This window comes from Erinaceus europaeus, chromosome 22 (assembly GCF_950295315.1).
Source record: "Erinaceus europaeus chromosome 22, mEriEur2.1, whole genome shotgun sequence".
NCBI classification, from domain to species: domain Eukaryota; kingdom Metazoa; phylum Chordata; class Mammalia; order Eulipotyphla; family Erinaceidae; genus Erinaceus; species Erinaceus europaeus.
In genome coordinates, this window is record NC_080183.1 from 3,678,295 (window position 1) to 3,692,171 (window position 13,877).

The following is a 13,877-nucleotide window of genomic DNA, read 5'->3' on the forward strand; positions in this document are numbered from 1 at the left end:
GGAAAAATCTTTGGGGGGTCCAGGGGGTAACTCACCAAGTCAGGTGCATGCCTGCCATGCCTGAGACCCTGGGTTCGATTCCCGACACCACATAGGTGGACCATCACCACCATCAAAGACCAAAACAAATTGAGCTTCATGGGATGGTGGAGTGGAGCACTGTTGTTTCCCATACTCTTTTAAAAAACAGACGAAGCGCCAGGCGGTGGCGCACCTGGTTAAGCACACACTACAGTGCACAAGGATCCAGGTTCAAACCCCAGGCCCCTACACACAGGGAGAAAGCTTCACGAGCGGTGAAGCAGGGCTGCAGGTATCTCTCTGTCTCTCTCCTTCTCTATCTCCTCCTCTCCTCTCAATTCCTCTCTGTCTCTACCCAATGATACGAATTTTAAAAAATTATTTTTTAAAAAACGAGAGATAATGGGGAGGGTCGGGGACGAAAACAAAAACAGAGAACAAACATTGGACTGGAGAGTTGACTCAATGGTGTCACCCATGTGGGGGCCTGAGTTCATCCCTCCCTTTTTCTCTGTCTACCCCTGCCCCTGCATCCACTCCCAGCACTGCATTAAAAAGAGAGCCATTTGGGGTTCAGGCGGTGGCACACATAATACGAAATTCAAGGACCCACGCAAAGGTCCCGGTTCGAGCCCCCGGCTCCCCACCTGCCAGGGAGTCACTTCAGAAGCAGTGAAGCAGGTCTGTAGGTGTCTCTCTGTCTCTCTTTCTCTCTGTCTTCTCCTCCCCTCTGAACTTCTCTCTGTCCTATCCTATAAAAATGGCCACATCAGCAGTAGATTCGTAGTGCTGGCACCGAGCCCCAGCAATAACCCTGGAGGCAAAAAAAAAAAATAGAGATCCTTTTTTCTGGCCCCACATAAACTTTACCTGCACATTTATTGGGGGGAGGCTCAGTTGTAGAAGTTTGGATCTTTTTTTTTTTTTTTTTTTTTGCAGCTTGTTTGAAAACCATGTCTTGATTCCAAATTGCACAACGAAAGGCCTACGTGCTCGTAGCTGCCTGCCAGGCTCTGCGGCTTGCCCCGCTCTGGGAACCCGGATAGAAATGCTGGGAGGCCCAATGTAGACTTTCAATCCACCCAGACCTCCGACTGCCTATGGGAGAGACTTCTTCTTCTAGCATTTGCCCTTCTTCCGTAGCCAGTCAACAGCATCAGGTTGAGCCTGATGTAAAGTTTCAAGACCTCCTTTGAATCTGGAGAGGTGGCAGTCGTTGACTGTGTGGGTCATAGTCTGTCTGGAGCCGCAGGGGCAGTTCGGGTCGTCTCTGGCTCCCCAGCGATGGAACATAGCGGCGCACCGGCCATGGCCTGTTCGATAGCGATTGAGGAGGGCCCGATCATAACGTGCTAGGTCAAAGCCGGGTTGACGCTTGCAGGGGTCTGCGATGAGGTGTTTGTTCTTGACCTCAGCTGACTGCCAACTCTGTTTCCAAGAGACTGGAACAGAGAAGTTCAGTGTAGGCGTAGGGGACCAGATTGGGTGACGAGACGTCAAGCGTTGGACAGGGTGGGCGAAGATATCCGCGTATATTGGCATCATCTAAGTTCATTTCCCACATCTACGCTCGACCGGACCTGCCAATATACGCGGATATGGGAGAGACTGGGAAGGGCCATCGCATTGTCTGAACGCAGAAGATTGAAATTTGGGAGTGGGGTCCCAGAGCAGAAGGGCAAAGAAGAGAGGACGGCTATTGATAGACGTAGACACCCAAACTTCGGAGCTTATCTCAAGGGCTGGAGGATGGGCTGCCTTGCTGTGAGCCTCACACTCCTGGTCCACCACCCAGGAGAAGAGCTTCTCTCTCAGAGAGAGAGAGAGACAGAGAGAGAGAGGGGGCACTCAGCCCCTGTGACCTTCCTCACTGGTGATTGGAGGGACTCTCACTGTGACAGCTCTGTTTACTCCCTCAGCTGCCACCTCTTTGAAGGCTGTGTGTGTTTTCGGGCTTGATTTGGTCTCCTTGCCTTTAAGTCCTTGCGGCCCCTCTTTAATTCAGAACCCTTGCCTTAGTTTCCTTTTATCTTTTCTCCATCTCCTTCTGCTTCTTCTCCTTCTTCACCACCAGGGCAATCACTGAAGCTTTGTGTCTGCATGACAGCTCCACCAATCCAAGTGTCTCCCCCCCCTTTTCTGATTGAGACAGAAGGGAGACAGCAGGGAAGAGAGAAAGAGGAGACGCCTGCAGCACTGCCCCATCACTCGGAAAGCTCCTCTCCTGCAAGTGGGGGTCAGGGTTGCTCAAGCCCAGGCCCTCAAGCATGGTGACGTGAACTGCCTGGCCCTGCCTGCCTGCTTGCTTGCTCTCTTATTTATTTATTTGTTTATTTGTAAAATGGAAACACTGACAAGACCATAGGATGAGAGGGGTACAATTCCCACCGCCAGATCTCTGCATCCCATCGCCTCCCCTGACAGCTTTCCCACTCTCTATCCCTCTGGGAGTATGGACGCAGGGTCAGTGTGGGGTGCAGAAGGTGGAAGGTCTGGCTTCTGGAATTGCTTCCCCGCTGAACATGGGCGTTGACAAGTGGATCCATACTCCCAGCCCGTCTCTCTCTTTCCCCAGTCGGGCAGGGATCTGGGGAAATGTGGCTCCAGGACACCTTAGAGTTGTCTGTCCAGGGAGGTCCGGTTGGCATCATGGCAGCATGTGAAACCTGGTGGCCTCACCCGAACTTCCCAGTTTTGAAGCAGCCTCTTTGCAGAGCTCAGGCCGTGCGTTGTCTCCGAGTCGCCATCTTGGCTCTGCTCCCCGCTTTCTGTTTTCTAAGCAAACCAATAGTATTTTTTTTTGACATTTTAATGTAAATGTGTTAAGAACAGATATGTCCAGTGAGCTGCGATGGGTTGATTCTAAAGCTATAGCTGCAAAGTAAAACGTTTCCTGCTTTGACGCGCTTTGAGTGTATGATGGATGGAGCTTTCTGTCGCTGATTGGAGCTGACCGAAAGACCACCCCTGCTCATCTGGGCTGTACTCACGTATACTCTGTCAGCCTTCTCCGCATGGCCAAACCGCAAGGGCTGGCACGGGGTCAGGGTTGCTTAGTTTCACTCTGTGCCCTCAGGCGGCTGCCTCATATCCTTACCTATTTCTTTTCTTTTTCTTTTAAATTATTTATTTATTTATTCCCTTTTGTTGCCCTTGTTGTTTTTATTGTTGTAGTTATTATTGTTGTTGTTATTGATGTCATTATTGTTGGATAGGACAGAGAGAAATGGAGAGAGGAGGGGAAGACAGAGAGGGGGAGAGAAAGACAGACACCTGCAGACCTGCTTCACCACCTGTGAAGCGACTCCCCTGCAGGTGGGGAGCCGGGGGCTCGAACCGGGATCCTTATGCCAGTCCTTGCGCTTTGCACCACCTGCACTTATCCCGCTGCGCTATCTCCCAACTCCCACCCTTACCTATTTGTAACCCTGCAGTTTGGTGGTTTGTCCAGTGATGGTCATTGATCGAAGTCGTGTGACCGTATTCACTGTTGGCCTCTATTTTTTTTTAATGGCTCAGTGGGTTCTTGAAGCTATTGTACCTTCAGGGCCAGGAAGTGACTTCTCAGTAGAGCACACATGTTGCCCTGTTCAGGGACACTGGTCCCATCCCCTTGGGCACTGTAAGAAAGCGCCATGCAAAGGAGAAGTGCTGTGTCTCCTCTTCTCTCCCTCTCTTGTCTCTCACCCTCTATCTAGAAAAAGAAAAGAAAAGGAGAGTCCTTTGGGTGTGATAAAACCACAGAAGTGTAGAACCCAGGGCACAAAACTGTTCTGACCCGGGGCACCCAGCCCAGGTGTGTGTGGGGAGAGGGCTGTTGTTGCCGCTGTCTTCAGACCCTCCCACCCCAGCAGGCACCTAGCTGAGTGTCACTGTCTCTCAGCAAACCAGTCAGCGCCGGCTCCATCAATTTGTAGCCATGATTTCTTCACTCCTTGGGCGTGCGTCCCTAAGCCTCTAAATTGCCCTGAACTTGCCGTGAACTCCCTCAGGGCCACACCCAGGGGACCAGCTGGGCTGGTGGCTGAGGGGACCAGATGCTTGGTAGAGAGTGACCCCGCCCAGTGAAGATAGCCCCCCACCCCCATAACCTCCCCTGGGAGAGCCCAGAAAGGTTTCTGTAATTGTTGGACTTCCGTCACCAATTTGCTGGGTAAGGTCTAGATCCCACTGCAGTTTCAGAAATCTGGCTCGCCCGAGATCTGTCATTTCTTGGTCCCCAAACTGAGCCTTCTGAAAGATCGCCCTTGGACCCTCGGGGCCTGTGGTCTGCGAACCCAGGGCTGCCGCCTCCCCAGCGTGCAGGCAGCGTGGGGAGTAGCTTCAGTGTTTGTTCCTGTTGGCTCACACCCTGAATGGCTTTTGCTGAAACTCAGACTCTGTGTGGCTCCCAAAAACATCTGAAGAGGCGTTTTCCTGGATGGTAGGATCTCAGTGAAGAGGGCTGAGGGCTGGCTGTGAGGTGGCTATGGCAGAGAGGAAGCGGCTGGGCACCCGGCTGGCACGGACACTCGGCCCCGAAGACACTGCCACCCGGCAGGCCTGTAGCCTCTGTCTGAGAGGTGCTTCTGACTCCCAGCAGCTTCTCCTGGGGTGTGTGTACATCTAACACTAACTCACTCTTGTCTGTCTGTCTGTCTGTCTGTATGTATCTTTCTTTCCATTGATTTATTTGTTTTGTTTGTTTATTTATTCCCTTTTGTTGCCCTTGTTGTTTTATTGTTTTGGTTATTGTTGTTATTATTGATGTTGTTGTTGTTGGGTAAAACAGAGAGAAATGGAGAGAGGAGGGGAAGACAGAGGGGAAGAGAAAGACAGACACCTGCAGACCTGTTTCACTGCCTGTGAAGCAACTTCCATGCAGGATCATTCCACCGGGCCTTGCACTTTGCACCACCTGCGCTTAACCCGCTGCACTGCCGCCCGACTCCCCTTTCCATTGATTTATATCTATTTTTACAAGCGAGAGAATCAGAGGAGGAACAGACAGTGAGAAAGGCTCTGGCATAAGATGGTACCGGGGATTGAACCTACAGCCTCTGGGGCTTCAGGCCTTCATGCTGGTGCTCTGCCAGGCTGAGCTGTCTCCCCAGCCCCACTTCCACTTCTCTGTTCCCTTCTGTGTGACACAGATCTCTGCAGAGAGTGCAGGCGCAGTAGTCAGCCAGGACCCCGGGGCACCGTGACCTAATGAGGAGGAGGAAGCATGTGACAAGTCACAAAGTCACTGCCTCCAGGCCCTGCGCCTGGCTTGGCTGCCCCTCCCCCCTCCCCTGGAGTGAGTGACTGCCTGCAGGACCCCCTGTCCCCACAGCAGGCTCCTTTCCTGCCTGGGAGTCACAGCATGTAGGAGCCATGTCTCATCTCTCCCGAAGGTCACCATCAAGGGACCGGGTGGTGGCGCACCTGGTTGAGCGCACATGTTACAGTGCGCAAGGACCCAGGTTCGAGTCCCCAGTCCCTCCCCACCTGCAGGGGGAAAGCTTCACAAGTGGTAAAGCAGGGCTGCAGGTGTCTACCTCTCCGTCTCTCTCCCGCTCTATCACCCCCTTCCCTCTCAATTTCTGGCTGTGTCTATCCAATAAATAAAAAATAAAATAAAACAGAGGTCACCATCTCTCATAGTCACCCCTGATTCTGCAGCAGGGTCACACCCCACTCCTCTCTTTTCCAGTGCAAACACTTTGGACATTTGGAGCTGGAGGAGTCTATGTCAGGATGAACCAGAACGTCGGTTTGGCACATGCAGTGCCAGGGATCGAACTCTGGGCCTCGTGCTTGAGAGTCCAGCCCCTTATCCATTGCACCACAAGACCCAGACCACAAGACCCTGTGCCTTTGAGCCAGACTAACTGCAGGCGTTACGAGGGCCGTGCGCCGGGCATCCACCCCAAATGAGACTCCCTGAGATTTCTCCCTCTTCATAACCAGGACACTGGGGCTAGTCTGGCTTCTCTGTGCAGATGTGATGCTGTTTGTAGGTTCTTTTCCATTTTCCATTTTTCTTAAAGATCAATTTCCAGGAACTAGAGAGACAGCTCCCCAGATAAGGGCCTGTCTGCGTTGCCACGTACTGCTCAGACGTGGGCCCTGGCACGCGGGGAGAGCAGCCTGGCACTGGAGGAGACTCCAGTGCTGTGTTCTCTCTCTTCCTCTCCCTCTCTCCATCTCTCAGTCTGAGTGAAAGACTCCTCCCGAGGCCCCACCTCCAGGAATAAAGCAGTTCTTTCATTTGAGAGCAGGGAGGGTGGGCGGGAGGGCCCAGAGCCCTGCTTAGCTCTGGCATGAGATGGAACCGGGGATTGAACCTGCAGCCTCTGGGGTCTCGGGCCTGCACACTGGTGCTTTGCCAGGCTGAGCTGCCCCCTGGCCCTGGGTCGCGCCTGCTCATGCAGCGGTGAATCAGGGTCGGAGCGGGGGGCGTCATTGCCTGCCACCTCTCCCTCCCAACAGCATCAGGAGAACCAGCTCCTCAGAGCGTGTGTCGCCCGGCAGCCGGAGGGAGAACTCGGGGGACTCCAGGGGACCCCGCAACCGTACGGGCTCCACCAGCAGCTCGTCCAGCGGCAAGAAGAACAACGACAGGTGAGGGTAGGGCTCCCCCTGCTGCTCCAAGTCCCCAGCGTGGCCACAAGCCCGGGGAAGGCCGCCAGTGCTGTTCAGGGTGGAGTTACACATGGTGCTGGGGAGGGGGCTGCGGGGAGGGGGGCTCAGCGGGCAAAATGCAGGACACAAGGACGCCAGAGCAGGACTCTCTCTCTCTCTCTCTCTCTCTCCAAATAAACCTTTGAAAAAGTGTTTAAGGGGATTCGGGCGGTGGCGCAGCGGGTTCGGCGCACGTGGCACAAAGCGCAGGGACCGGAGCAAGGATCCCGGTTCGAGGCCCCGGCTCCCCACCTGCAGGGGAGTCACTTCACAAGGCGGTGAAGCAGGTCTGCAGGTGTCTGTCTTTCTCTCCCCTTCTCTGTCTTCCCCTCCTCTCTCCATTTCTCTCTGTCCTACCCAACAACGACATCATCAACAACAAAACAAGGGCAACAAAAGGGAAAATAAATAATAATTTTAAAAAAATTTTTTTAAGTGTTTAAGGGCTTTATCTCAGTATTCAAAGTAGACTGGAGAGGGAGCTGAAATTGGGGAAACTGTTCTGAATTTTTTTTTAATGAATCCTTTTTTTAAAGATTTATTATTTCTTTATGAGAAAGGGGAGAGAGAAGGTGCCAGATAGCAGCACACACAACTGAGTACATGTGTTACAATATACAAGGACCTGAGTTCAAACCCCGAGTCCCCACCTGTAAGGAGGAAACTTTGTGAGTGGTGGAGCAGGGCTGCTGGTGTCTCTCTGTCTCCCTCTTCCCTCTCAGTTTCTCTCTGTCTCTGTCCAATAAACAGATAAATAAAATATCTTTTAGAAAGAAGAAGAAAGGGGAGAGAAATAGCATCATTCTGGCTGACTTAATACTGGGGGTGGATGTTGGGACCTCATGCTTGGGTGTCTAGCATTTTATTCGCCGCCTCACCTCCTGAGCTCCTGTTTTTAATTTCTTTCTTTATCTTTTCCTTTCCCACTCCTTTCCTTCCTCCCTGAAGTGAGCCCAGGGCCTCTTCCATACATGCTATCACTGAGCATGAGCGGCCTTGTTTGTCTGTTTATTTGTTTGTTTGTTGCCTCGGTGCCTGTACCACCAACCCACTGCTCCTGGAGGCTATTTTTTCACCTTTTGTTGCCCTTGTTGTTTTATCATGGTTATTATTATTATTGTTGTTGGATAGGACAGAGAGAAATGGAGAGAGGAGGGGAAGACAGAGAGGGGGAGAGAAAGACAGACACCTGCAGACCTGCTTCACCGCCCGTGAAGCGACTCCCCTGCAGGTGGAGAGCCGGGGGCTCAAACCGGGATCCTTACTCCAGTCCTTGCGCTTTGTGCCACATGCACTTAACCCGCTGCGCCACCGCCCGGCCCCCAGCAGCCTTGTTTGTTTAAAGAGAAAGAAAGGAGAAAGGGAGAGACAGATAGGAGAGACAGCACAGCCCTGCTCCAGCATCCTCGGAGCTCCCTAGGGCGTCCACACTGCACTCTGGTGGCACCAGGGCTGGAACCCAGGGCCTCACATACTATAGGGCCTGTGCTCTGCGGCACAGCACGGGCTAGTCCCCTCACCTCCCCCTGCCCGCCACCACCAGCCGCCACCACCCCTGCCAGCACGTTATCTGCCTCCACTTTTCATTTGACTTGGCTGCTCAGCTGAACTTTCTGAGTCTGACCGAGTGAACAGTGTTGCTTTTAGGGTTTTGTCAGAAATGCGCCTTTTACGCTGCCCTAACGCCCGGCAGCAGGAGCCATTTTCTTTCTGTTTGTGGCTTTTCCTTCGAGGTGAGTTCGAGCGCTCCCTCTGTTGAACAAGACTTAGAAGCCTCAGCTCCAAACACATCTGAGGCTGTAAACTTCCAAGTCTGCAAAGTGCTTCTCCGGTGCTGTGAAAGGAGCCAGTTCCATCCTGAGAGCAAACTTTTTCCTTCAAGTCCACAGTCATTAGCAATCCCAAGAGTTTACTGTCTTAGCACTTCTCATCATGAGATTATGCTAATGGAGAGATAATGCCTTGGAAATAAGGCCAGGCAGTTACAATGGCAACAGGCCTTGAGTCAGAGGCAGACATGTGACCTCAGCGGCTCTGCACTCCCGCAGGGTGAACTTGGAAACTGACCTGAGAGAAACATCTAGACCTCGGCAGTTCTTAGCAACGCTGCCCCCCCCCCACACACACACACACACACACACATCTGGTGGCTGTCAGGAATTTCCAGAAAGAATCTGCCTTGTGTAAGCCCCAGTGGGTTTTATCTCTCAAATCCCAGGACTTTGGTTAATATTCTGGGGGGGGGGAGGTATTTCCATAAAAATTAGCCAACAAGGGATTTCTCCTTAATGCCACAGAAGGAAATCTTGATTGGAAAATGAGGACCGTGATCTTCCTCTCAGAATCACTTCAAGTCATTCAGCCCGTCTGGCTCCTGGGAAGCCAGTATGGCACTGTACATGGCTGAATGCACTTACCTGGGAGAGAGAGAGGGAGAGGGAGAGAGAGAGGGAGAGGGAGAGGGGGGGAGGGAGAAAGAGAGAGAGAGAACCTGATTTCTCGAAAGTGGCAGGTGGCGGGAGCTGCAGGGACCCAGAAAGCAGGAGGGTGGAAAGTCAGGTTGGCCCAAGCCCCTTCCCTCTCTCCTTCCCCTCTGCTCCTGGGCCATTCCTGGCCCTGTGGCCCAATCCCAGCAGGCCACACTAGCCCTGCAGGGGCGGCTGGGGCGGTCTGCTGGTGGCGTGGTCTGTCTGGCCATTGGCAGCTGCCCCTTCGTTTACGCCGGGGAGATGGTAGGAAGGGCATAGACAGAGCGTGGGCTGTGGGCAGGGGACCTGGCTCTCCCCCACACTCAGCTAAGGGCTTGGCCCCCGGAGCCTTACAGAGGAGTGGCTGGCAGCTGGCACCTGGCACCTGGCACTCAGAAAGCGGGTGTCCTCATGACTGGGTCATGGGTGAGAGGTGGAAGATAACCAGGGAGGCTTTTTCCCAGCCCCTGGTCTCCGGGGAGGTTGCCCTCTCTGCCGTGTACACAGCCAGCTCGCGCCCCCAGAGCACCACACGGAGCCCGGCAGTGCTGGGGGAGGTCTGGCTATGTTCTCTTCCTCACACTCTCACTGTTGTCCTCTCTTTCTGTTGGAGAGAATAGCCCTAGAGTGGTGGAGGCCTGGCTATGAGGGGGAAAGGAAGAAAGAGAGAGGGAGAGAGGGAGGGGGGAGAGAGAGAGAGAGAGAGTGTGCTGAGGAGTTAGGCAGCCCTGTAGTTATTCCTTGTTATTCTGCCACCTTCTGTGATGCTTAGATTAAGGGTCTTAGAACTGTGAATACCGTCAGGATCGGGCCAAATCTACAAGTGGAGGCAGAGGGGACAGGCAGAGTGTTGAAGCCAAGGCTGTGTGTCTCAGTGGGGTAGGTTCTGACATGCATGTACAAGGCCTTACGTTTGCTCCCTGACTCAGTGCTGGTCCAAGTGAGGCTCTGGCTCCCCGTTATTATTTTTTTATTATTATTATTTTTTAAATTGAGTGGTCCTGGAGGTGGCACAATGGATAAAGCATTGGACTCTCAAGCATGAGGTCCCAAATTTAATTCCCGGCAACACGTGTACCAGAGGGATGTCTGGTTCTTTTTCTCTCTCTTCTCCTTCCTCATTAATAATAAATAAATAAACAACAAGGGTTTGAGAATTTCTTTGCGAGTCGGGCGGTAGCGCAACAGGTTAAGCGCACATGGCACAAAGCGCAGGGACCGGCATAAGGATCCCGGTTCGAGGCCCCGGCTCCCCACCTGCAGGGGAGTCGCTTCACAGGCGGGTGAAGCAGTTCTGCAGGTGTCTGTCTTTCTCTCCCCCTCTCTGTCTTCCACTCCTCTCTCCATGTCTCTCTGTCCTATCCAACAACGACGACATCAACAACAATAGTAACTACAACAAGGGCAACAAAAGGGAATAAGTCATCCTCTGTCTCTGGCACTCTGGGTGTCACACAGGACCTGCTCAGAAAACACCTGGGCCCTGGATTCATGGCCAGCCACGCGAAAGGCGTGCAGACAGCGCCACCTATGGGCAAAGGGTCCACACGGCATCTTAGATCTGCAGCATACCCCACCCCCAAACTAGTTGCTCCCGTCTTTCACAGAAGTGACTGTTCCCCAGTCAAGCCTCTGAATACGCGTTAGGATGCTGAGCGCTGGTGTTCTGCCTGCTCTTTCAGCTCTGGGGCCCGCGTAGGTTCTTGGTGGCGGAATTGAGAGGCTCATGTGATCCATCCGGGAGCTAGCTTGTCGTTGCAGCGAGCTGAGATTAGCCCCATGGAGTCCACCGTCTGGTTTTTCCCTGCTGCCTCGGTCCAGCTGCTGGACGAGGAAGGCGCCAGGGACCCTGGTTCAGGAAAGCACGGCCTGTAGGTGTCCCCAGATGCTGCTCAGCCTGTGTCTCTCCACCCAGGAAAAACAGTGACAGTCCTGGTGGCAGTGCAGGGAAGGAGCCCTCCTGTCGTCTTTCTGTGACAGTGGGGTCGGCCTCGACACCTGTTTCCACTCTCCCTCTGTGCCCTTGCCTTGCCTGCAGAGCTGATGCTATCTGTCCCTTGGGGTTCATACCTCTGTGCCTGCCGAACACGAAGTCACTGTCATGGCAGAGCTGTGGCTGGGGTCACAATCTCCTGCACCTGTTTGGAGGCATTTTATGTGCACTTGCTTTTTTTTATAGTCACAGTGGGTTCTGATTTTTTTTTTTTAAGAATTTATTATTTTGGGAGGACCCGGTGGTTAGCGCAGCGGGTTAAGTGCACATGGCGCCAAGCACAAAGACTGGTGTAAGGATCCCGGTTCAAGACTCCCAGCTCCCCACTTGCAGGGGGGTCACTTTGTAAGTAGTGAAGCAGGTCTGCAGGTGTCTATCTTTCTCTCCCCCTCTCTGTCTTCCCCTCATCTCTCAGCTTCTCTCTGCCCTATCCAACAACAACAACAGCAATAACAACAACAAGAGCAACAAAATAGGGAAAAAAGGGTCTTTATGAGCAGTGGATTCATACTGCAGGCCCAGAGATAACCCTAGAGGCAAAAAAAAAATTCGTATTTTTTAAAATCTTTTTAATTTTATTTATTGTTGGACAGAGACAGATAAGTTGAGAGAGGAGGGAAAGAGACAGAGAGACACCTGCAGCCCTGCTTCACCATTTATGAAGCTTTTCCCCTGCGTGTGGGGACCAGGGGCTTGAACCTGTGTTCTTGTGCACTGTAATAGGTGTGCTTAACCAGCTGCGTCCGCCCCCGGCCCCTGTTTTGTTTTGTTTTTCTTTTCTTTTCTTTTCTTTTCTTTTCTTTTCTTTTGACACTAGGGTTATGGCTGGGGATCGGTGACCACATGACAACTCCACCACTCCAGACAGCCACTTATTTTCTAATACAGAGAGAAATAGAGGAGAGAGAGAGATCGAGAGAAAGAGAGACACCTGCAGCACTGCTCCACCGTTTAGGAAGCTCGCCCCCCCCCCCCCCGCAGTTGAGGACCAGGTGCTTGAACCTGGGCCCTCGTGCATGGCGGCATGCGCACTTTACCAGGTGCACTGCCACCCAGCCCCTGATTTAGTTCTCGTTAATGCTTTGAGTCCAGGCAACACCCTGGCAGATGGTGATGGAGCCCTAGGTGGATGAGAGCCACCTGAGTCTGATTTGGGCAGCCTGGGAAATAGCTCAGCTGGTAGAGCACAGGACTTGGATGCCTGAGGCATTTGGTTCAATCCCCAAACCCACGTGTACCTGGGTGATGCTCTGGTTTTTCTCATGTGAATAATAATAAACCTTTTGGGGGTCGGGCGGTGGCGCAGCGGGTTAAGCGCAGGTGGTGCCAAGCGCAAGGACCGGCAGAAGGATCCTGATCTGAGCCCCCGGCTCCCCACCCGCAGGGGCGTCGCTTCCCAGGCGGTGAAGCAGGTCTGCAGGTGTCTGTCTTTCTCTCCTCCTCTCTTGTCTTCCCCTCCTCTCTGCATTTCTCTCTGTCCTGTCTAACAATGACGACATCAGTAACAACAATAGCTACAACAACAATAAGAAAAAAAGGGGGAGTCGGGCGGTAGCAGAGTGGGTTAAGCGCATGTGGCGCAAAGCGCAGGGACCGGCGTAAGGATCCCGGTTCGAGCCCCCGGCTCCCCACCTGCAGGGGCGTCGCTTCCCAGGCGGTGAAGCAGGTCTGCAGGTGTCTGTCTTTCTCTCCCCCTCTCTCTGCCTTCCCCTCCTCTCTCCATGTCTCTCCGTCCTATCCAACAACCACGACGACATAAACAACAATAATAATTACAACAACAAAGGTAATGAAAGGGAATAAATAAATAAATATTTTTTAAAAATAAAATAAACTTTTTCTTTTTTAAGAATGAATGCAAACTGCCTTTTGTTTCCTCCTCACAGCAAACCCAAGGAACCTGTGTTCAGTGCAGGTAAGTCCAATTCAGGCTCTAGGCGCCTCCTCTGAACTTGGGGGACAAGTTACCCTCAGCTGTTTCGGGGGGGGGGGTGACACTCTGGGTGTTGGACTCCTGTCCCTGGGGGTCCAGCCACCCCATTCAGAGACTGTCGAACAGCCATAAGCTCTAAGTCCGGTCTGCACGGCCCGTCAATGAAGATGCCACACAGATGGGCGGGGTCTGAGTGCTCTTTCATTCTTTCCTGACTGAGAGGCCGTGGTCAGCAGCTGCGTCACGGCTACGACGGGTCTCCCTTTGGCCAGAAGCAGCTTTCCTTGCCATCTCTTCTGTCTTTGATTTTCCAAACTGTAGGCTGCTGGCTCACAGTCCATGTCCCTTTTCTGAACACACAGGTAACGAGAGAGAGAGAGAGAGAGAGAGAGAGAGAGAGAGCCGGTGTTTAGGGGATGAACATGTGGGACACATTCGGTTAGCTCTGTTCCTACTTGCTTCCTGGTTCTTCTTCTTCTTATTATTATTATCTGTATTTTTTTATTGGAGAGAGACAGCTAGAAATCAAGAGGGAAGGGGGAGATAGAGAGGGAGAGAGACAGAGAGACACCTGCAGCCCTGCTTTACCACTCATGAGCTTTTCCCCCTGCAGGTGGGGACTGGGGGCTCGAACCTGGGTCCTTACACGTTGTAACATGTGCACTCAGCCAGGTGCGCCACCACCCAGCCCCCCTGGTTCTTTTTTTTTTTTTTTGCCTCCAGGGTTATCCTTGGGGCTCAGTGCTGGCATTATGAATCCCCTGCTCCTAGTGGCCATTTTTGCTTATATGTATATATATATATATATATATGAGAG

At 52.7% G+C, this 13,877-nt stretch overlaps 1 protein-coding gene across 2 annotated transcripts in view; it reads left to right on the forward strand.

Annotated features, from left to right (window-relative positions):
* Positions 1-13,877, forward strand: part of EML1 (EMAP like 1) — a 72,745-nt gene that overhangs the window by 33,253 nt on the left and 25,615 nt on the right. For both annotated transcript variants that reach the window (XM_060181035.1, XM_060181036.1), the window contains exons 4-5: positions 6,475-6,606; positions 13,014-13,042. In XM_060181035.1, the coding sequence (XP_060037018.1) occupies positions 6,475-6,606; positions 13,014-13,042 (161 nt within the window). The remainder of the gene's footprint in view (positions 1-6,474; positions 6,607-13,013; positions 13,043-13,877) is intronic.